General features: G+C 39.6%; 1 protein-coding gene across 2 annotated transcripts; it reads right to left on the bottom strand.

Annotated features, from left to right (window-relative positions):
* MCUR1 (mitochondrial calcium uniporter regulator 1) lies at nucleotides 1-24,536 on the bottom strand. Of its 2 annotated transcripts, XR_013999263.1 has the most exons (11): nucleotides 23,984-24,536; nucleotides 16,220-16,339; nucleotides 12,841-12,944; nucleotides 12,216-12,317; nucleotides 11,279-11,320; nucleotides 10,395-10,466; nucleotides 6,638-6,691; nucleotides 4,463-4,577; nucleotides 3,572-3,631; nucleotides 2,126-2,251; nucleotides 7-875 (listed from the first exon to the last, which is right to left on the bottom strand). XR_013999263.1 is itself a non-coding variant. In XM_081143824.1 (10 exons), the coding sequence occupies exons 1-9, from the start codon at nucleotides 24,408-24,410 to the stop codon at nucleotides 3,576-3,578; spliced, it is 1,092 nt and encodes a 363-aa protein (XP_080999950.1). In that variant the 5' UTR covers nucleotides 24,411-24,536; the 3' UTR covers nucleotides 1-875; nucleotides 3,572-3,575. The 2 variants fall into 2 exon arrangements, 1 of the variants encoding a protein (XP_080999950.1); XM_081143824.1 differs by lacking the exon at nucleotides 2,126-2,251 and having other exon boundaries at nucleotides 1-875.
* Nucleotides 24,537-25,123: the final 587 nt, after the last annotated feature.

Genomic DNA, 25,123 nt, shown 5'->3' with positions numbered 1-25,123 from the left:
GAAAAATAAAAAATTTATTTTGTAAATCAAATAATTACTTTCAAATTTATCTTTTATATAAATTCAAATTTTTAGGTACTAGATTCTTATAATACACCAGTATTATATACAACTGGAGGGAGTAACAGTTGAAATACAGTGTAGGCAGAAGTTGTTCAGTTTTCATTTTCAATTTGAACAAATAGAAAAGTGTATTAGTCACATAGAGAGAATTAAATATTTTAAATAAAAATTTTATACCCACTCTAATGTATCGTATTAGACATATTAGAACTGATTATTTGCATAACTGAATATTTGCATAAGTAATGAAAGGATTAAGAAATTATTTGGGTTATAATCAGAGGAACATAAGGGTAAATCTGTAGAAAGATATTTTCCAAATAAAATTCCAATAACAGGCTAAACATTCTCAAACATTTTATATACATAAAGAATAAATTATTTCTGGTTAACATGTTTTTGCTTTAGTAAAAATCACAACAAATTTGGTAAACGTAAATCAAAGTTTTCTAGACATGAGTTCTCCAGTACCATCTGTATGGTATCTGTTCAGAAATGAGGCCAAAATTCTCAGAACATAGCACAATTAGGGTGGCGGAGAGAAATGCGTGCTAATGCCCACACGGTTAACTGACAGCAGAGAGGCCGGAGGGGAGGAAACCAGAGCACAGGAGGGATCATGTCACTAAGTGGAGCCACAAGGGGAAAAGTACAAGCTGAGCCCCAGACAATCCAGTCAGGGTCCTCTTCAAGGAGGCTCAGGAGTTTGGTTTTTTAAAGTGTTCAGAAACAAATTCCAGCAAGAGGTCTGGTTTGAGTCATCAGGCCTTTCTTCTCGAATCTGTGACTTCTCAGCTGAAGTACCTGGCATTCTTAAGGGAAAAAATGAATATTCAGATTTAGTTCTGTCATATATTAAGCTAGAAAACCAAAAATTCGTGTTTTCTGTAAGAACTGTACACACAAACAGGTTTTGCTTATTAATGGGGCAGGAAAGAAGAGGAACTGGAGTTCAGCTCTTTCAAGAAGATAAAGGGCAAGGGAGGGGAGAGAAGAAAGTAGGAATGCAGAGGAAGCCTTAAAAATGGAGTGATGAGTGCCTGAAAGGGAAATATAAAGTTTCTGTCCATGTGATGCTCCACTTCAGGCTCCTCGGGCCCCTGTGCCTAGAGAGGTGTGCTTTCAGGATCTAGTTGTAATTTCCCCATGGGCTAGACACAGGTTTTCTGAAAGCTCTGCCAGACATCTTCCCCCTTCCGAGTGCTGATGCTTAATTTCCTAGTGATCCGGGTGCTCCCAAGCCAAGCGGGCTCAGGAAGTTGTCACAGTGTCCGGTCACGGCACGCTTACACTGTTCAGATGTCTGCGCCAGCAGTGGGAAGGGGCCACTTGCATTCCTGGCTCATGTGCTTTCCAAGTAGGATACATTTGACTAAATAAAGGCAACATGGTCCAGAAGCCTCCGAATCTCCACGTGAGCATGGAAGGAGAGCTCACCGTTCCCAAGGCGGAGGGGAAAGGCTGTTCTGTACTGCGAAGGACTCTGCAGCAAAATCAATGGCCCAAATCAAGTGACGGACTGATGCAGCCCACTACCACCAGTAGAAATGTCATTTGGAGTACTTTTGGCAGATGAAAGGATGTCATCCCACTGAATGTTACTTTACGAACATTCTATCAGGATATAGGGTCACTTCACTGTCTTTAACCTGGACCAGTTAGTGTTTGTTTGCTCACATACAGTACTTTCTCCCCTGGGTGTTCTTTATTTTGGAGGAGTGTCTGCACTCCAGGCCCTTTCTCTAAGCTCTACTAACCAAAGCGATAGCTACATTAAGTAGTTGCAAGTGTGGTCTTAATGGGTGTCATTTACTTAAGTGGTTAATACTTAAGGCAACTGCTAAATGTGCAGTTTCTGGGGACCCTTCTCTGAGAGGGGAAGAACATACGGGTAAAATATTTTAGAAGCAGTTAAGGTCATTCTGGACCCAGTTGAAAAAGATGAAGTTATGATTCACTTCGAAGCTATTACCACTAATGCAAAAGTACTTGATTTTCATACTGATCTGGAATTCAGAATCTCTGTGCTACACAAATGTTTTCAAAACAAGCAACAACTTACACTTTCCGAAGTTTAGAAATGACATCCCTGGGACAAAAGGTAACTTTTCTTGGCCAGTGTGGCTGGAACAGTGACAATGGGTATTTATTCTACCAGTCTGATCAGGCGGTCTACGTGGTTTCTCCACTGCACCAGGTTATGTACACGTGTGCATATGGAGAAAGACAGAAAAGGTCCTGTAAATGTCATTATTTCTAAAATGCTTACTTTCTCCTACGTGCCAGTCATTCAAATAAGATCAGGTGCTTTTCCAAAATAACCCCCATTGTATCTAGGAATTTGTTTTAAATATAGAGGTAAGGTAGGTATGAGAATGCCTTTAGTAACCAAAGAAATCAATCTAAATTCAGATGATACCTGGCGTGACAGTTCCCTAATTTTGAAAGCCTACGATCTAAGCTTGTAACGGGCAAAGGCATGTTCATTAAAGATGTCTCGAAAAAGTGCACACCCTATCTAAATATCCAGATGTAGCTACAGAAGGAAAACAGACTGCCTCCCTTGTATAAAAGGCAGAAGACCAGAAGGAAGCAGACCCCATCCCACAAGCTGAAGGAGGCATCCATGCCAAGAATCAGCAAGTCTTCTAGGCAGGCAATGGCACACATGGAATATTATTATGGCTCTCAAATCATGAGGGAGGGGAAAGGCCAAGTGAGAGTGAGGGAGGGAGGGAAGGAGTGAGGGAGGGAAACCTAGAGGTAACAGAGTCCTCATTACAATTACAACACTTCATTAGGCAACAAGTTTTCTAGCTGCAAGGCACATGAAAAATAACTGTTAACAGTAACTTACTAAGACAGTGGAAATTAAAAGAAAAAAGCCTCCTTTGGACGCAAAGTACAGTGGCATCATTAACATACTGACCAAGGAGAGCTGAAGCAGTGGCCACCTGGAGCTGAACCACAGCACAGTGAAGGGAGCTGAAGCAGTGGCCACCTGGAGCTGAACCCCAGCACAGCGAGGGGGGCTGGAGCAGTGCTCTAACTTGGGGATACTGAGGCTGAGGGTGGGGGCAGGAGGTGAAGGGGACGTGGTGCTCGTGGTTTACTTCAGTGACTCTGCAGCACTCAGTAAAGCCAATGTGCCTTTTAAAGGAAGACCCCAAATCCTCTGTGTGACAAAAGATTTACAATTGTACAGTTATACAAATATTTACTGTTGGTATGTCCCACAGGCTAGGTCAAGTTCACTGATGCAGCTGAGCAGAGTCTTCCATGTTCTGTCCACTACCACTCAGCGTTATAAAGTCAACCACACGGAAACGACAAAAGGAGCAATTATGAAATTCCTGACTTCTCTGCCTTGGTTACAGGTCCATAATTTGCATAAAATAAATAATATGCATTAAATAAAAATTGGCGTTAAAAGTTGGAATGGGGGGGGGGGAAGCAGAACAACTGGTGTTCTTAAGGCAAAACAATAGAGATCTCTTTAAATACACACTTTATTATATCCACAGGCGATAAAATCCCAGAGCTACTGTTAGGCACGTAAAGACAGACCCTGGAAGAAAAAAATAATTGAGCACAGTATTAGTTATATTAAGAGTTACTTGAGGGAACATCTTTTTATTAAGAAAACATAGGCACTTATCCACCTATCCACCAAGGCGGGGAAAAAAAACCACTAAGAAACTTGTTCACTGATGTGCCACATTCCATGAAACACCTGCCCATAAAAAAACCCCACACCTTGACATCATCAACTTCAAAGTACAGATGTATCCAATATTCATGGACACTTTTCAATAAGAGTTTGGAATCACAAAAAGTCTGTGGTCACAAAGCATATGTGTATGTACTGTACAGGACACAGTCTTTAACTTACGAGCAAAATTTCACTTAATACAATTGTACCTTTAAAATATTAACACAAAATACTAAACTTGAGTTAAAATAATGGCAAATTGTTTTGGTACATGAATCTTTATTCCCTCTTTTGGCTCAAAAATTGCAAATAACCTTTTATGAGGAGGGTCAACAATTCAAGCAGAAAGATCACAACTTAAAGCTTCTCATTCTACCCGTCAAATATTCCATCTTGAATTTCTCTTAAAATTTTTTAAAATGACTATAGTTCAATGATAGTACCTTATCAAATTTAAGATTCCGTCAGCTATAAAGTACATCATTTTATTTACTTCTCAAAAAAAACTGCCAATTATAGTACAGTAATACTCTATTGGAAATTATAAGATGCTTGCTAATTCAAAGATATTAAAATATGAAAATATGTGTTAGAATCAATGAAATGCAAATATGTCTGACTTATTTTATAAATTTTATTAATTTTATTTTCAGGGTGTTTTAACCACCTAGATACAAAACAGCTTACCTGCTAAATATTTAATATTATCAAGCTTGTGCGACTCGAGCATGGTTTTGAGGCCAGCGACCTCAGTGTCTATCTTTCTGTCTGTCTGGGTGACGGCCCGGTCTTGCTGGGCGTGCTTGTAAAACAAAGAGATTCGCAGCATTATATCACTTGGGATATACTGTTCCCACTGCTATCAGTCCTGAGAGTTCCTTCCCAAAAGTGTACAGTCAAGGGGAATTGGGGTAAGGTTAGGGAGACTTGGGCTTGAGTCTTAGTTCTACTATCCTCATGCTATGTTGCGTTGGTTAGGGCCTTAAATATATTTAGGCCTGTTTCCTTCTGTTTGAAAAAGGAAAAAAAAATGCCATTAGCCCTGCCTCCACACAGGCTGTTTAGAGAATCCAATGTGGTAATCTTTGTAAAAAAGCTTTTGTACGTTATAGATTGCCCTACAACTAAGGCTAACACTATGAAGCCAGTCTGTTCTCAATGGCAATAAGTATGTCCCATTCTTCTAAATTCCCCTTAATGAAAAGTATACAAAAATGCTTTAAAAAAATGAACAAGATCTTAGATAACCTAAAAGCAACAATGCTTGCCTTGACATTGTTTCTATTCACATTTAAAAAAAAAAAATGTCTTTATTGATTTTAGAGAGAGGAAAGGAGAGGGAGAGATAGAAACTTCATTGATGAGTCATTGATCAGCTGCCTCCTGCACGCCCCCCTACTGGGGATCGAGCCTGCAACCCGGGCATGTGCCCTGACCAGGAATCGAACTGTGATCTCCTGGATCATAGGTCGATGCTCAACCGCTGATTCATGCCAGCCAGGCTCTGTTCACATTTTAAAAAGTTTTCTTCTTTTATGGTTCAGACACCAAGTTTTATTATTATGAGGCTTGGCTATACCAAAGGCCTATTCTGTGTTCTTTCCCAAATATAACACAGTTAAACTAGGTATATAATTACCCCCAAAGGGTGGTGAGTTTTGCTGACATTATAACGGGGTTGTCATATCCATTAATGCATCAAAGAACTGGGAATGCTTCACTAAAAATTCTAGGGCAAGTAAGTAGTTCCCTATGGCTAACCAATCAGGTAATGGATAAGAAAATAAACACCTGATGAACAGAAAAGTATTTCAGAGAAATACTGCAATATTCTCTCATGGAAGTCTCATAGGTTTCAGAGGTCCCAGGTGATACAGGATGGGAAAGAAGTAAATGCATGCCATAAGTTAAAAAACATAATTTAAAAATCTATGTCCATTCCTTACTATTCTTCAGTCACTGAGATTTAAACTTTTATTAAGATAATCAAGTATTGTGGTTAAGTGTAAAAAAAATCCTACAATACTCCACTTCCAAGTGTACACTAAAAATAATTGAAAACAGGGACTCCAACAGGTATTTGTATCCCCACATTCACGCCATTATTCACAACAGCCACTAGGTGGAAGCAACCCAACCATTCAGAGGTAGTGTCATCAAAATGTGGTATGCTCGTCCAATGGAATGTCGTTCAGCTTTAAAAAGGAGGGGAACTCTGCCCGGCTGGCATGGCTCAGTGGTTGAGTGTCGACCTAGGATCCAGGAGATCTTGGTTCGATTCCCGGTCAGGGCACATACCTGGACTTCGGTCTCGATCCCCAGCAGGGGGTGTGCAGGAGGCAGCTGATCAATGACTCTCATTGATGTTTCCATCTCTCTTTCCCTCTCCCTTCCTCTCTCTGAAATTAAAAAAAAAAGGAATTCTGACACATGCTACAACATGGATGAACCTTGAGGACATTATGCTAACTGAAAATAAGCCAGTCACAAAAGGAAAAATACCGTATGATTCCACTTAGATGAGGTACCTAGAGTAGTCACAGATGGAAAGTAGAATGGTGGTTGCCAGGGGCTGGGGGAGTTATTGTATAATAGGGAGAATTTCAGTTTTACAAGATGAAGACAGTTCTGTAGCTGGGCGGTAGTGATGGTCACATAATGTGAATGTACCTAATGACACCAAACTATACACTTAATGGTTAAAGTGGTCATGTTTATGTGTATTTTACCACAATTTAAAAACCCCTGACACTAACCCTGCACCTATTTTCCTAGGACACATCGCTGTAAACAGCAGCAGCCGTGCACGGGACGAAGCAGAGGTGAGTAAAACGACCAAGAAGAGTCCGTCCCATTTCTTACCAACGCCACCATCTCTGTCCTCATTTCCAGCAGCTTCCTCTCGTTTAACGAATACTGAAACGAACACAGCACACAGGTCAGATTCGCATTCCTTCCTCTCCTCCATCTCTAGAGTCTTAAATATCCTGGTCTCACTACTTCCAAGAATAGGTAGCCCCAGCAACTGCCTGGGGGTCAGAGGAGCCCGCTTAGCCCTCGCCGTTAGTTCTGTTTGAGGCCTCTTGTTTGCACTCGCCCATCGCTCCAATATCTGGCTTCCCTTTTGTCAGCCTTCACCCCTCTCTCCGCTATGTTTCCCCGCTTCATCTCCTCACTGAGATGGCTCTCCCACTATTATACTGACACTCTCCAGGACCAAGTTAGATGGACGTTGAGTCACACGCTTTTTGGCTTTGACAGGAGAGAGTGAAAAAGTGGGAAATAATTCCACTTAGTAGCTATCCCATCACAACTACAAACAAAACTTGAAACTTAGACACAACATAGGAAAGATATAAAGATGGGAAAGAATGGTCTCAAGGAATATTATTCTGTGACATAGATGTTGCCTTGTGATTATAAAACAATGTACATACAAGAAATATACTATATATCACATTTAATTTAAAACAAACACGCAAACCGATCCACTTGGCAGAGTCACAATCCAGTGTTACTAAAATTACTAACCAGTTCTACCCAGATTTTAAACGGTATCTTGCCTTTGGCTATAATGTCTGTGCAAAGATTTAATGCAACTTTGCTGACATTAAAACCCAAATCAGACATCTCTCCTTAGTAGTGGGCATTAGGATTTAATTGAACAAATGGGAATCTATAATGTAAGTGAAGAATTAAAATTTTTTCACTAAACTAATATTGTTATAGGGGGAAAGAATTAATGCTTTTGAGGTATCTCGAAACTTTCTAGCTATAAAATTTCCCCCTGGGTCTACATAAAAATAGCACTGCTTGTAAATTAAAAAGCAGCAGCAAGAAGGCCCCAACCCCCAAACTAAGGATTAGTCATAGGACCAAAGAACACTCATCTCTGTTCTAAATGTCAGGGCTTCCACCAGGAGAAAGCTATGCACCAGATCACCACCAGAGGGCAAGGGAAAACTGGATTTTCTTCACACCTTTAAACTGGCCTTCAGTAAGTCAGTATTGATTCAGCCACAAGAGAAAAGAAAAGCCTGCATCTTGATATTGCCATGATTTTTAAAATAAGTTCCATCTCCCTGCGTCCCAAAACAGTTTATAGGTCATACTACTTTTGAAACTGGCTGTAAATATCACCACAGGTAATGTAATTGGCACAATATTACAACTTTATTAAATAAGGGAATGTGAGGGTCAAATAACTCATCTTCATCAATGCATGTTAAATACATACTAGCTGCATAATCATATGCTACTGTCCTGAACTTCAGAATAATCTAAGTTTAGGATTACCAAGAACACCTTCTCAGCTAGGTCGGTAAGTCACATAAACTCACTGGCTTTAATCCAGGCTCACATCCCGTATTTCCCAATCTCCTAGGTATACGTCTCCCCAGCTTGGTTAACAACAGGCATCTTCTTAAGTCAAGCGAATTCAGCTCTGGTCAGGTAGCTCAGTTGGTTAGAGCATGTCCCCATATGCCAAGGTGGCAGGTTTGATCCCCAGTCAGGGCACATACAAGAATTAACCAATGATGCAAGACTAAGTGGAACAACAAATCGATGTTTCTTTCTCTCTCTCCCCCTCCTTTCTCTCTTAAAATCAATCAATAAATAATTTTTAAAAAAGTGAATTCAGAATTTTGCTAAGTACACAAACCATAAGGGCAAAGTTAACCAGAAGAGTTTCTCCTCCTCTAGATACTAGTCATATGCTAGTGATCACTAAATATTTTAGTGATACGAGGTGACTTAATCTTCATGGTTGAAAAGCATTTTAAGACTAGAAAGATAGGTAACATGAACATAATAATTATTTGGTATCCAAGAAATCTGGACTTAACTCTTAAGTCCAGAGGCAGTTCCAAAATATAGTGAAGTACCTGTTTGCGTTTCAATTATCATCATAGCACATTTTGGTTAAAAGCAAATAGTGCAAAATGAGAAGACAATGAACAACTGTGAGTACTCGGTGTCTGCACGTGTATCCAGTTCTGTGTTAGTGAAAAATGCTTTATATACCTATTTCTCATTATGCTAAGAATAAAAAAGGTATCTACTGAATGTCATCAAATTCAAATAAAGCTTGAATAAGAAGATAGATGGGATCAGAAGATAAATCAGAGGCAACCCAACACATAAAGATTAAAACATACAACTTACTGCATCCCATGTTCATCGCAACATTTATAACAGCCAAGGCATGAAAGCAACCTGAGTCCATTGATGGATAAATGGATAGAGAAAATTTGAGATACACAGTATATATCTCAAATGAAATAGTATCCTACCATAAAAAAGAAGGAAATACTGCCATTGTGACAACCTGGAGGAACCTTGGGAGCATTATGCTAAGTGATATAAGTCAGACAGACAGACAAATACTGTATGATCTCACTTATATGTGGAATCTAAAAAACCCCAAAAAACCTGGGGAGCTCACAGATACTGAGAAACACTAATGGTGGCCTGAGGTGAGGGATGGAGAGTGAGCAAAATGCATGAAGTGGGTCAAAAGGTATAATTTGCAGTTAAAAATGAATAAGTCCTGGGGATGTAATGTTCCACGTGGCAACTGTAGTTAATATACTGTACTGTATATTAGGAAGTTCAGAAGAGAGTAAATCTTGAAAGTTCTTATAACAAGAAAAAATTTCTTAACTATGTAATACAGTGATGGATATTAACTGGACTTAGTGTGTTGATCATTTTGCAATATATACAAATATCAAATCATTATGTTGTATACCTGACACTAATATATGTCAATTATATCTCAATTAAAAAACAGCAGGGTTACTGTGAAAGCTCTGAGGGAAAAAATATTGCATTTACATCATTATCTTTGAAGAAGCAAGGGCAACACGGCTGCATTTCCATTTCTCTTAGGTCCTGTGCATGACCCCATTTTGTGGTATCTTTTTGGTAACAAATGTGCAGCACTACGTTTCCTAATTAAAAGTTTCAATATAACATAAATTACTCATTTAGAATCTGCATTTCAAAACAGTGTAATAAAGTCATTAAGAGTTCTCTACTTAAGAAAAAGACAATAGGGAAATATTTTTTAAATCTTGAATTTCAGTATAGAATATTAATATTAATAATTTAGTATTATTCAAGTCAGAAAATCAACTTAACTTTTGTAAAATCAGGACCTGTGCAGGTTTAAGTCAGTATGAAATAGATCAAGACTAAGTTCAATTTCTTTATTAATGTCTAAGTGATACATAATTTAGTATCTCTGAAACAAAAAATTCAAACTTATTTGATCAAGATTTTAATTTAAAAAATAATTTTTTTTGGTTTCTTAGAAAAAGGGAGGGTTGGGAGGGGGGAGAGAAAGAAACGTCAATCAGTTGCCTCCTGCATGCACCCCGATGCTCCAACCAACCGAGTCACACCAGCCAAGGCAAGATTTTAATTTTAATGTTACTTATGAAAGCATCAAATTTAAGCTCTAATTCAAAATATAATTAAAGAAAAAAACTGTGTCTAACAATGATATGCAGGTATTTAACAGTACTTGTGAACCGTCTATCAACTCAGACTCGACCAAGCATTCCATCCTGCGAAGAATTTAACTCACGCTCTATTTTTTAATAAAGGAACATACCAATTCTTTTACTCTGCTCTTTTCTAGATTGAAGTCTAATTTGGTATCTGTTCGGACTTTGACCACTTCATCCTAGTAGGAGGGCAAACAAGAAAGAAAGAAATCCAAAGTAAGAATTCCAAACCCGCTGAGTGTGTGAAGCCTGGGAAAGCTGCCTCCACTGCTTCTAGGTTAGGGCCCAGCTCAGGGAGGGGGCAGGGCAGGGGCTCACAGAGCTGGGGACAGTGATTGGGGAGACTCTGGACAATCCATGTCTGGAGTCAGCCCTGTCTTAGGACTTCCCAGTTATACACAAAAATAATTCCCTTTTATGCTTAAATTAGCCCAGAGTGAGTCACTGTTGCTTTTAACCTCAAGATTCCCAAGATAATATCCTTGTGGAATTTACGATTAAAGCTCTTTCTTGGGCAACTCTGGAAAGCAGAGATGGACTTAAAGAAGTAAAATATTACATTCTTGTTTAAATAAAGCCTTCTTTCTGACACTCATCAAAACTTTTTCTTCTTTCACATTAATGCCCTTACCACTTAAAAAAATCAAACAACTGGCACAGTGCTAAGCATTTTAAATCACATGTAATTTTCTAAAGACAGTCTCTTCTAAGAGAATATCAGGGTTCCAGGTGGCTACCTTAGAGACTTTTTATTTAAAAATGACTTAATTGCTCCTAGAACACAATTTTCTTAATGAATTTGGTTACATCAGTAATTCAATCACTGGCTGTGTTCTTAGCTAAATCTTCCAATGTGTACTTTTGAGGCACATTACACAACATTTAACGTAGAATTTAGTTTTTAAGAACATATAAAGTATTTCTGACATTATATTTATTATTAAGCTTAGGTAATTATAAACAAGCAAGCAAACAGGAATGAGGATCTTACCATTATTTGTTGTTTTAACTGATGTAGTTCAAGTTTTACTTTCTAAAAACACATTAAAAAGAAACAAGTCAAGGATACGTTTAGAAGGTTTAGAAGAAAAATAAAACTAATATTAGAACACGTATTTATGCACAAGGTCTTCCCTCATTCGCGTGAAGTTGGCTACATTCAGAATACAACCTTAACTGAATAGTCTCCGTGGGAGAAGTACCTGCCATGCCAGGATGGTACAATTTTTTTTTTCTTTTTTAACATACACATTTGCCTTCAGAGATCTTGCCTTCTTTAATACTTCCTTTAATTTTTCTTTTAACTAAATGCCTTCAAACAGCTGACTTTAAGGACAACTCTGAGAGTTTCAGACTTTATCTTTCTCTAGCACAACAAAGAATCTTTGCTAGGTTTCTTGCAAGACTAAGACTAACAAACAGGTAATAAATGAACTTTCTTTGTGGGCTTCTCGTAGGACTGAAAACACAAGGAAGAGGCAAAGACAGCATTTATTTAAACGCTGATCCTATCTCACACTTAAGAAACTAAGGGCTATTTTACAGCTGCATTTATTCATAGTAACCAAACACTGGAAACTGTTCTAATATGCATCACAGTAGAATAATGTGACATATTCTTACGATACCATAGGCAATGGAAAAGAATTCACAAGAAGCTACTGATGATCCCATCAGTTCAAGTTCTAGAATAGGCAAAACTAGTCAATGGCGACAGAACCCAAGAGAGTGGTCACCTCTCTGGGACGAGTGACCACAAAGGGGTGTAAGCTGGACATCTGGGTGCTGGTCATGTGCTACTTCTTGATCTGACTGATAGTATACACTCTGTGAAGATTCATCGAGGTGTGCACTTTCGTGCATGTATATTGTACCTCAATGTCTGAACATAAAGCATTTTATAAGGATAAATGGCTGTTTAGTTTTACCTCGTTTTCTGCTCTGAGGGTTGAAAATTCACTCTTCTCCAAAATGATCATATCTTTTTTCACATTAGCAATCTGAGACATTATTTGCTGAAGTGTGATCTCCTAGAAGGAAAACAAAACATATAATTTAGTCTTGTGGAGGAAGTACACCTCCTGTGGTCGCTACCTCGTATCATCTTAACGAGGAGCTGGGAGAGTACAGACACAAGAAAAGAGGTTCAGCAAGGCCACCCTGTATTCCAAGACGAGCAAAAGGAAACAACAAAGTCTCAAGTCCAGTATCATCAAGTGAATCACAGTTAAGAGGGTGGCAGTCTGAGGACCAATGGCTCAAAATCACACCGCTATAATTCTGGCCACACCTCCATTCATTAAAGTACGGTGCACTGAACAGTTTTCAAGCATAGAGACTTTTCAAGCATAGTGAATTTCAAGCACAAAGACTCTGCAAGAGTTCACTAAGTGGCTTTGAATAAATACTTTTTATGCCTCTGTAATAATTTGCCTCTCAACTATGGTTAAAATTAACGATTTGCTTTTCAATAGAACATTATCCAAAAATACATTACAAATGATATCTTCCCTTCAGGTTTCAAATTTGCAAAAGTGCCTTGACGAAGCTAACCTGTTGCATCTTGGTGACCATGTCTTTGTAGACGATATCCATGTTGGCCTCCGTGATCTTGACCAATGCAGATACAATGATTTCTGCTTGTTGAGTGGTAAACCCTAAGCAAACACATGAAGACAGTCACACTCAGGAGACTCCAGTTGTCAAAACAAAACAAACAAAAAAAAGTCCTTCATAGAAAGGGAGAAAACTTACACATTAAGGTGAATGTCTGAATTCAAGCAGGGGGCAAGCCTGTGGCAGGAGGATGAGATTACAGTCACAGGCTATGACATGTCTGGACAAGTTTGATACGTCTGAGTCTGTTTCCTCATGTAAAATGAGCGGTCGGGCTAACTGCTCTCTAACGTCCTTCCTAGCTGTTAAAAATCATGTTTTCAGAGAATGTCTAATAACATAGGGGATGCCTGCCATGCAAGGTCAAGTGAAAAAAAGCAAGACTCAATACTATAGATATAATTTATCACTTCTGTGATTTAACAAAGATTCTAATTTTTATTTTCTTTAATGGGTATGACTTCCTTAATTTTAAAATGTATATACTAGCAAAAAATAATTTACTTAAGTTCATTTATTTTATATCCAGTATAAATCGGTCAAATTACTGACTATGGAAATAATTTTTTTTAAAAAATATATCTTTATTGATTTGAGAGAGAGAGGAAAGGAAAGGGAGAGAAGACAGAAACATCAATGATGAGGGAGTCATTGATCGGCTGCCTCCCGCACGCCCCCTACTGGGGATCAAGCTCACAACCCGGGCATGTGCCTTCATCTGGAATCGAAATGTGATCTCCTGGATCCTAGGTCGATGCTCAGCTGCTGAGACACACCCAGCTGGGCTGGAAATAACTTAGCTGTTAGTTCATTTAACGTGCAAAGACAGCCATTGTTAAAATCAGTTCTTTCATTTTTCCTCCACAATTCTCTTCAGTTACTAGTGATAGGGGCCCAAACTGGAGAAAAAAAATTCTTTGGTATTCAAGAAATGATGCTGAATTGAATTATATAAAGATTCAACTTGGCAGTATAATTGTTTTTAATAACTATAGATAGTAATTTGTATTTCACATTGCAAATTCTAATAAAATGCTTAAAATCAAGTCCCTGAAAAGTAATTCTTTCTATTAAATTTCTATAAGAATTTCAGAAGATCTATTGATTCTTGTAATTAATTAATGGCACATTTGTTTGAATAAAGTTATAGCTGACACAATCTAGATGAGACTATAATTAAAAAAACAAGGCACAAACTTAAAAGGCGACAAAAAAAGACCTTCGAAGACCTACTTTCTTCACGTCATTCAAAATCCTTTAATTTTCAACATGTAGGTCATGCACATCCAGAAAAATCACCCAAAAGGTTACCCACCAAAATGTTGATGTTGGTTAGCCCTGGGACACTGGGATTCAGAACAGTTTTTCATGTTTCTTTTCTGTCTTCCTAATTTTTTGAAAATGAACCTGTCTTTCCCAATTTTTATAATTTTAAGAAAAGTTCATAGTTAAACAGAATGAGATTTGGCAATTAAGAAGAAAAGAAAAATAGACTAGAAGACTTAATGCTGATAATAAAAAACAAATGAACTCCAAAGCCTTACAATTTAATAAGCACCTGTGGAAAGTGAAGGGGATACTGAAAAGCAGAAGCCTGAAAACCTGGTGAGTTACCAGATAGAAATTATTTTTTTTTGTAGGCATGAGAGAACAAGATACATCAGGGTTAGTTAGATTATAGACATATAGGAAGTTCCATTAATCAGGAGACATAACTGAAGGAAAAAAGGGTAAAGGAGGGAATATTCCTAGAAGGGCTCTTCCTGGCCTTACCCTGACCCAGACAACTTACACGTTCATCATTGATCTCAGCATCTTCACACCCTACACATACTTCAGTGGGGTCCTCACATCACTGGTCTTGAAATATGCAAATATTCATGGGCCAAGGTTTGAAACCAAGAAAAGTAGAAAGTATATATACCAAAATATCATATTTTAAACATACAATTTTTTGTCTAAATAAACAAAGAAACAATAAATTTTCAGAGTGTAAGAGGGAATAAATTCCACCTCTTGTTGGAAGGATTGGTGGCCATCTACCTTGCCATTGTTACACTTAACAAAATTAATGATGCTCCCTTAACATCAGCAAACACCTAGTGTATGCTGAAATGCCCCCATTGTCTCTAATATCTCTTTTTAAAATTGGTTATTTTGAATACAAACACACAGTTCAATCCCGCTACCCACAAAAAGAAGAAGAAAGAAGGAAGAAAAGTAGGAAGACTTCTGCTTATCAAGATAATTTTAGATGATCCTCTTCTCACTTACACTTTTCTTTTTGGCCAATGAAAGAAGTTTTTGGTGAAAAGGGCCTATTATTTCAAGTTTGACAAGGAAAGCTTGTAAAAAATTGTTATATAGCATTTGACAGTTTTTCCAAAGTGCATTCAAGTATACATTATTTCATTTAATATTCAGAAGGCTCTTTGGAATTCTTATTATGCCCAGGCTACCAATGAGGAAATGGAATCTGAGGATGAAAGGCCTGCCTAAGCCACAACCAAGCACAGCTTGACCCAGAGCTTCTAACTCCCCAAGAGCACAGAATTCACTCCATCACCTTGACCTGGGCATGTTTAGTACATCTACAGAGGGCAGCTTATCAGGTATGATCATGCACAACTCGATAAATGACTATACAATGAAGTAAAAGCACATGTATTTATTTCCAAGGCATAATCTATGATACGTGAAATTCTGATTTTGAAAATATGTGTGTCACAGTATAGAGAATTATAATTGGTGTATTTGTCTACATAAAGTTAAACATGAGAATGTTACCTATACACTAAGTACACTTTCAACAAATGTCAGCTATGTCAGAGCAATCCTTTGTATTAATGCATGCAATAGCAATAAGGGAAAATGTTAGTCTGAATATTTTTTTAAAAGAACACAACGTGTTGATATTATCAATAATTGCTGCTCAGCAACATTTTAATTTCATAAAAGCACACAAGATGCACAGTAATAAAGCTACCACTTTTGTGCTTCATATAGTCATCATGAGAACCACTCCTGAGTTTTGCTGACTTGTGTCTAAATTTTTATCTTTAACACTGTATTTCCGAGTGATGTTAAAAGAATATGCTTCCCTTAGACAAAATGTGTGAGAAAAATCTCTAACATACTGATGAAGCAAAAATGTCCCTCAACAAAAAATGCGGACTTAAAAAATGGAAACTGACCAAAAGGTTACCTGTAGGCTTAAAAGTCAGAGAGAAATATTAGAAATTAGATGAAATCATAAGAAAAGTAATAATTTATTGTGTTCTTCCATGACAGTGAGTGACCCATGAGAAAGGATTACCATTTTCTTCCAGTAAACACACTAAGGCATGGGTGTCAAAGTAGAGCTTCCTACTCCCAGAAGAGGTGAAACCTGGTTGCTTGCGCTCCAGCTGCAGGCACCCAGCAGAGAGGCTTAGCTCTAGAATGGAAAGGACAATAAAGTTCAAACAAGACCTAATGGTAAACAAAAGCGACTCAGCAACGTGAATAAAAATCAGGCATACCTCAAAAGTCTGTTTTTGTTTTTCACAACAGCTTTGAGCTATAATTCACACACTATACCACTCATCCATTTCAAGTATACAATTTGATTGTTTTTATTATATTTAGAGTTGAGCAAGCATCTCCACAATCGACTTTAGAACCCTGCTATCACCCCCAAAAGAAATCCCATACCCAAACTCCCTACACCCCCACTCCCAGGCAACCTACTGGTCTACTTTCTGTCTCTATGGATTGCCTATTCTGGACACTGCACATGAATAGAATTGTAAGATATGTGGTATTCCGTAACTGGTTTTTCACCTAGCATGGTGTTTTCAAGGTTCACCCACCTCGTAGTATGTGTCAATACCAAATTTCTTTTTATTGCCAAATACTAGTCCATTGTATAACTATTCCCATTTTATTAACCTATTCATTAGTTGAAGGGCAGTGAGTTGTTTCCTTCTTGGCTTTTATGAATAATGCAGCTATGAACATTTGTGTATAAGTTTTTGTGTAAACGTTTTCAGTTCTCCTGGGTACATACCCAGTTGTGGAACTGCTGCACCATATGGTAACTTTATGTTAAACACTAATAAGGTTATCTCAGGCTGCTTTCCAAAGTGGCTGCGCCCTGTTACAGTCCCAACAATTATGTATAAGGGTTCCGATTTCTCCACATCTTCAACACTTGGTATTCACTTTTTTATTATAATCATCTCAGTGGGTGTAAAGTGCCATCTCATCGTAGTTTTGATTTGCATTTCCCTAATGGCTAATGATGTTGAGCATCTTTCAATGTGCTTATTGGACATTTGTATATCTTCTTTGGAGACAGTTCTATGCAGACCCTTTGCCTATTTAAAAAAATTGGGTTATCTTTTTATTGCAGAGTTGTAAGAGTTCTTTGTGTAAGAACTCTTACACAAAAATGGGACACCCTATATATAACAGCTGATAACTCACTTAATTGTCATTCCTTTTTGGGTTTAATTGATTTGAAATAATGGGTGAAGCCAGACTAAGCTTTGAACAAAGAAAATGTATCCTAAAGTGCCACTAGACTTTTTATTATGGGGATACATAAAAGATAAAGTTTAGGGTACAAAACTGGTAACAGTTGACAAACTGAGGGCACACAAATACTGAACGAAATGATTCTTGATGTTTGCAATTCCATTGCTTCGCGTTATCAGCAGTGCCAGGACCAGAGTGGTTATCAGTTTGAAAACAGGCATTGACAAAGAAAATTATTCATTTCTGTAGATTCTTTTAAAATTTGAAAATGAACTGTATGTTAATAAACACTGACTTTATAATCATTCAAAGTGCACATACATTTTCTTGGGACACCCTGTATTTCACATACAAGTTCTGTATTATACATATGATTTCAAATATTCTCTCCTGTTCTATGAGTTGTCTTTCACTTTCTTGATAGTGCTTTATGAAGCACAAAAGTTTTCAATTTTAATGAAACTCAATTTATTTTTTTCTTTTGTTCCTTGTGCTTTTGGTGTCACATCTAAGAAACTATTAGCTAATTCAAAGTACACAAAGATTTACGCCTATGCTTTCTTCTAATTATTTTACAATTTTAGCTTACATTTAGGTCTTTGATCCATCTGAGTTAATTTTTGTATATGTTGTGATAGTTCAACTTCATTCTTTTGAACAATGTAGGTGTCCAGCTGTCCCAGAACTCTTTTTCCCTTAAATTGTCTTGTGGCTCTGGTCAAAAGTCAATGTACTATAATATAAGTGTTAGTCTCTGGGTCTCCCATTCTATTCCCACTGATCTATATGTCTGTTCTTATGCCAGTGCCACATTTTCTTGATTACTATGTAGTAAGTTTCAACATCAGGAAGTGAATCCCCCAACTCTGTTCTTTTTCAAGATTGTTTCTGGCTATTCTGAGTCCCTTGCATTTCCATATGAATTTTAGGGTGATAGAAATTGTGTTAAATCTGTAGATAAATTTGGGGGAGTACTGCCATCTTAACAAGATTAAAGTCTTCCAATCCATGAACATGGAATGTCTTTCCATTTATTTAGGTCTTTAATTTCTTTAATAATGTTATGTAGGTTTCAGAGTATAAATTTTATGCTCTTTTGTTAAATTTATCCCTAAGTATTTTATTCTTTTTGATGCTACTATAAAGGGAATTCTTTCGTAGATTTTTCAAATTGTCCATTGCTAGTGTATAGAAATAAAACTGATTTTTGTATTTTTTAAAATATATTTTGTATATTGATCTTGTATCCTGCTAAACTTATTAGCTCCAATAGTTTTTTACTGAATTCCTTAGTTTTCTAAGCATAAGGCCATTATCTGTAAACAATGATGGTTTCACTTCTTCCTTTTCAGTCTGGATGCTTTTCCATTTTCTTGACTAACTGCCCCGGTTAAAGCTTCTAGTACAATGTTGAATGGAATGATGAGAGCAGACATCCTTGCTCCTGACCTTAGAGGGAAAACATTCTGTCTTTTGCCATTAAATATGTTAGCCGTGGGTTTTTCACAGATGCCCTTTATCAGGTGAGGAAGTTCCCTTCTAGTCCTAATTTCTCAAGTGTGTTTATTTTAAATCATAAAGGGGTGTTGAATTTTGTCAAATTCCTTCTTTGTCTTTTGAGGTGATCATGTGATTTTTCCCCCTTTATTTTGTTAACATGCTGCATTACATAAATTGATTTTCAGATGTTAAATGAACCCAGTATTCCTGGGACAAAATCCCATCTAGTCATGGTATATACTCCTTTTTATGTATTGCAAGATTTGGTTTGCTAGTATTTTTTTTGTATTTTTTTTTTTTTTGAGGATTTTTGTGTCCTTATTGATAAGAGATACTGATCTGTTATTTTTTCCCCCTTGTGATGTCTTTGCAAAAGCCCATTTTTGGAGAGATGAGTTCTAACAATTTGTATATTGCCATTTTTATAAGTTTCTGTGCATTTAATCAAAGAGCCAACCCATTTTGTAAACTTATTTCAAAGTGCTTATTTGAAGGATGTAGCATAGTAATGGTCTCCTGGCTTTTGTATTTCGTGAACCACAATTTCTTTTTTAAATGGAACAATTGCAGTGTCAATTTATAATTTTGTCAAGAAAGGATATTTAAACATAATAGCTCCTTACTATTGCAATCATACTAAAAAAAGACATTTTGATAGCAAAGGGAAAAAAGAGAGATGGACAACATAAAATAAAACCCTTCCATTTAAATGTAATAAACATAGCTATATGCAAATCTTGCTACATATTTGTCCTTACTTTTCAATGGTGCCAGGTGTTGCAGAAGAATGGTAGAAGAGATAACAGTCATCTACTAACTCAAAGTTCAAAGGTTTTCCCAGTAGGTCTCCTAAATGACCAGAAAGATACTTCAGCTAATCAACTCCTATTCTCAATCCTTCACCCCTACACACTCTAAAAGAAACTGCAAAGTAAGCAAAAGGATGCCATGGACAGGACCCCACAGACCTGGTTCTTCTCTGTAAGCCTAGAGTAATGGTTCCCAACTTACTGGCTACTTAGGAAAAGTAGAGTTGCTGTAGTCATAGTCAGCATCAAGTAAGATCAAGAGATCCAATAATCTCTTGCAGACTGACAAAATATAAAACACAACAACTGCTCTCTGTATATGTGTTTAATGGTTTAAAAAAGGGGCCTTAGATTCAAAGAATCGCTAGCCTATACTATTAAGTCCTTGGCAAGGCATACAAAGCCTGTTCCAATTTGGCCCACACTTACCTTTTCAGCTTTCTTTCTAAGCTAGTCTGTTTCCTGAACTTTCTTTCATATTTCGGTATCCCATCCTTAAGCTAGGTTTGCGCCCCTTTCTCAGTTGGTAAACTTTAAGCATCCTCTTTACCCCTCTTCATTTAACTTGACAACTTCTTAAGCACTCATTATGTTCTGGTTTTGGTTATACAATTTATGGTTCTCTCTGCCAACTACACCCAGGTCAGGGAGCAGCCTTATTGCTCCCTTATCTGTGTTCTCAGCCCAGCACAGATAGCTCTATCACAGCAATTGCTATATTACTTCCATATCTGTACCATCTATTAGTCCACAATCCCCAAGAGCAGCCAATCTTAGTCATTTTTGGATTGTTAGCATCGAGCAGAGGGCCTGGCATAATGCAGGCTAAAATATATTAAAAACAAAAATTCAGTTGTATGATTTCTAAGATCTGGATCATGAGACTGTCTAGAAGGAAAATCTGAGATCCAAACCTTTCTCCTCTTAACCTATCGTATTCTTTTTACATAAGTACCCTATTTTTCCATACAAGGAAAATAAGGCTCAGAGAGGTAGAGACACTTGCCCAAGGTCACACTGCCAGTTAGTGGGCACAGCCAGCCTCTTGACCTCTGAGAGGCCCTGCTGAGCCCAGCCACTTATAATAAATGAGTACCTCTTTTTTCATTCCTTTTTTTCTTTTTAAAGGGATGTGAAGAATCACACAGTACCTCTGCAGTTCCACTCAGAAGTGAAACCTACCACTTCTATTCACATTTCATTGGCCAACGCAAGTCACAAAGGTCGGAAGGAGAACCCAAAACATTCAGTGAACAGCTTGATGTTACCCTTTTCTTGATCATCTGTACCACAGACCCCACCCTGCTTTAATGCTCCATTGCACTGCTCCCTACAGGATATTATACTTGTTTATTGTTTGCCTTCTCCCCCTGGAACCTAAGCTCTGCAAGGTCAGGGTGTGCCTGGTTTTGTTCACTACATACCTGCAGCACTTAGAACACTGCTTGGTATACAACAGGCATTGAAATAAAACTTGTAGTCACATGGATCAATAGTAACATAAAGAGTTAATATCTAAAGGTGCTTACCATGTGCTCCACACTGGGCTAAGTGCTGTTAATGCAGTAACTCATTTGATTCTCAGCTCAATTCTATGGGGGATAAAGGTCTATTATGACCCTATTTTTCCATACAAGGAAAATAAGGCTCAGAGAGGTAGAGACACTTGCCCAAGGTCACACTGCCAGTTAGTGGGCACAGCCAGCCTCTTGACCTCTGAGAGGCCCTGCTGAGCCCAGCCACTTATGATTAGGGGGTAGAGTCATAATGTCTAGGCATGGCGGCTGAGTGTCTGCCATGTGTGGGGACAGGGCCTGGGAGCATGTTCAGAAGCCAGAGTAACTGGAAAAATAATAAGTATCACCAATTATTAGGTGACAGATACTGTGCTGAGGGAGGCACATATTATTTCATGCTCACATAAATCACATGAGCAAGTGTCGCTCTTCACCTACGGTCTTCCTTTTTCACATAAACGAGTACCTCTTTCATTCTTTGTCTGCAGTCCTGGGACAAAAATTGGCCTCCATGAGAAGAGACCCTGAACATCTGACACAGAATAGACTTAGCTCTAAAAACATTGGTGGTGAATGAATGAATGAATGAATGAATGAATGAATGAATGAATGAATGAAAGAGCTCTCAAGGGGCTCTCTACAGGCCACTCCACCCATCTTAGAACTGTGCAGGACTGTGCCATGGGTTAGGGAGCTTGGAAACATTTGAGTCTAGTACTGGCTTATGAAGAGTGATAAGATTAGTCCCAAATTCCTTGTTTCTAATAATCAAATAATCATTCATGTGATTTAAAACAAAAAAGAGCATCACGTCTACTTTCTAAGCAAGAGCTAATTCCAATTTAGATACTGCCTATTCCTCCCCCCCAAAAAAAAATTATCGAAATTTATTTCAATTGCAAGCTTATTTCAAAGAAATATTGTCATCTGGGAAGTGGAGAAAAGGGCTGGCCGCTTTCCAGTTGGCCCTCCAACCCCTGCTGACAGACGGCGAACGCCAGTTTGCTTTCTGTCAAAGGGTAACGCCTGAGGATGCAGCAACACTCTGACATTCAGAACAGCTCTGACTCACTTTTCCTCTTTTATTTTGACAACAAAATCCCTACTTATAACCAGGAAGCCAGTAAACTGAGCTACGTTAAAGTATAATATGAAATCCTCCTTTGGGGGGGCCTTCAGTATATCAAAAGGATATTGAAAACATACTTACAAAAGAAGCCCAAGTTAGTGTTGGCCAGAGGAGGGAACCAAGTAAATATTTCCTATATATAACATCCTTAAGTTTAAGTAACCCTACTTAGAACTTTCGGCACTAGGCTGAAGGCAAAGGAACAAAACTCTCATTTGCTGATGGCTGATGGGCACACATGCTTCCTTAATTGTCTTGGCTGTGTTTCCCCAAATTTATGAATCCATCAACACTCTGAGGAATGACATCATTTGAGATGAATCCAGCATCACCACTTTGCTACAACATCAGGAAACTGATGAAAAAGAACTCTCCTTTGCCCCATAATCTTGGAGTTATGAGAAGAAAATAAATCACAAGTTTCCAGTTTGTCAAAAAAGAGCACCAAAAGGCAAAGTACAGAAATAAAGTTCAAAGCCATCTCTAACTCACAATTACTGAAGACACTGACAGAGTTCACTCACTACTCATTCCCCAGGCTCTGTATGTAAAGCTTTGTTCACTTTGTTCTCTACCTATCAGTTTCTCTCCCAGTGAAAGGTAGTCTTAAATTTTAGATGAGGCCAACATTTACTGGGCATTTCTGTTGAGAGAAAGAAAGAAAAAAAGACTGCCAGAGTGGTTACTGATGGCTACTGATGGAAAAGTATAGACTCCCAAAGTGATATTTTTGCCAAGTTTGCTAATAAACATTACCCAAAATGATGACATTTTAATCAACAATTTGCTACCTAGTGAATTGAGCCTGTTTAGATTTCCTTAATTTTATGTAGGGCAGTGAGTGCTCTTGCCCCCTTCAAGTATTTAGTCAAATGCCACCTTCTCAATGAAACCTATTCTGAGGACTCTATTATAAATTCCTAACTGGAGGCCCACCTCACTTGCTAACCCTTACTACCTTTATTTTTTTGTATAGCATTTATCAGATTACACATATATAAACTGTATATGTATACAAAAATTATATCTCTACCTATTTAAACATTTATGTGTATCATCTCCTCTGCTAGAATTAAGCTCCAAGAAGGAAGGTTTTGTTAACTGATAGATTCCAAATATCTTGGAAAGTGCCAGGCACAGAGTAGGAACTAGTGCTTAATGAATGAATTCACTAATCCCGAAGAATATAAAATTAAATTGCAAAGCAATTCTTTAACTTCCCAGAGCTACACTTCTCAAACTTGCAAGCCTTCAGCACCTGGCAAAACAGCGCCCACGTGGGAGCTCCGCACAAGGGCGCGCACAAGCTCACTGTCCCGCGCGCGCCACCCTCCCGGCCGCCCCTTCCAATTCTGCGCCGAAAGCCTTGCGCCCGCATTCCCGGTAGCTCAGGTCCTGCAGCCAGCCAAGCCCACGATTCCGCAGACCAGAAGGGCGGGGCCAGCCAGGTCTTCGTCCCCACGCTAGGAGGAGCCTGGCGACCTCAAGTGACCCGACCTCTGGGTATCCCGGCCTTCCCCCGGGGAGGTAAAAGCGAAAGCTCATCCCCTGCCCGCTGCCCCGGCCCCGCGAGGCGAGCCCCCTCTCCTCCGAGCGCCGGACCCTACCTCTCCTCCAGGAAGCGAGGGCGGGCACCCCGCCACCGCACAGGTGGAGGGGGCCGGCGGCGCAGGCGACGCCCGGGGTGAGGCCGGCAGGGCACCTCCACGCGCAGCAGCGCCCGGCTGCCCGAGCCGAGGCCCCCAGGCGCGGGCGCTCCCAGTCTCCCAGGGGCCGGCGCGGGGCGGCGGCGGCCGGGCGCGGGGAGGGCACCGGCACCAGGAGGAACAGCGCGGAGGCACGTGACGCAGCGCGGACGGCCGGCACCCGGGCGCCCAGCGCCTCTAGACCCTCGGGGAGCGCGGACAGGCAGCGGCGCGCAGGGACGCCGTGGCCGCCCGGGCTTCCGCAGCGGCCGGCGAGCAAGAAGAGCAGAAACCGCCGGCGGTGTGACGAGCGCTTTGGCCCCTCTCCCGAGATGGAGCCACAGTCCATCCCGGAGGCTGTCAGCGGCCCGGGCGCGCGCTCATGGCGCTCGCGCGCGGCGCCGGTCACGCGCGGCTCCGGCCCGAATCCGACGGCAGGAGGAGGCGCAGCAGCGCCGCGGCCCTTTCAGCCGGGTGGGCGGGGCCCCGGGCGCGCGCGCGGGGCGGGGCGGGGCGGCGCGGCGGGGAGGGGGCGGGGCTCGCCTCTGTCTCTGCGAGAGGTGCGAGTCCCGACCCGCTCGGCCAGGGAACCGGGCGGAGCGGCCGGGGCTGAGCGCCCTCCCGGAACTGGAGTGAGCGGCGCCGCCGCGATTTGCATATTCATTACTCCGCTGTCCCTGCGGAGAAATTGTCGGCGTTGGCGCCCTTCAGACTTTGTGGAAAGTCCTTGCACCCCGGGCTGCCCTCGATTTTACTACCCCTGGCCGAAGTCCCCCAGAGGATGGCCCTCGCGCGCATTGTAAGGAATTATTAACAGGGCCAACGGCAGGACCTGTACATAGTCAATACATTTAAAGGCTAAGTTTTCAGAGTTTTTGTTTCCGGATTAGTGCACCATAGAAAGGAGAAAGTCTCAGTCTGGAAATTTAAAAGGCGGGGTGTGAATGTTGACTGAGACCTGGACAATAGAAGGATACCTGAAACTAGTGGTGGTCAGTTCAGTGAACATTTTGAATGCCTCTTGCAGCCTGTCTCAGCTACTGGTCCACTGTGAGATCTAAA

The sequence above is a fragment of the Miniopterus schreibersii genome, assembly GCF_964146895.1.
Source record: "Miniopterus schreibersii genome assembly, chromosome: 8".
Lineage (NCBI taxonomy): Eukaryota > Metazoa > Chordata > Mammalia > Chiroptera > Miniopteridae > Miniopterus > Miniopterus schreibersii.
The sequence above is the reverse complement of the archived record's forward strand: the minus strand, read 5'-3'. Positions and strand labels throughout refer to the sequence as shown.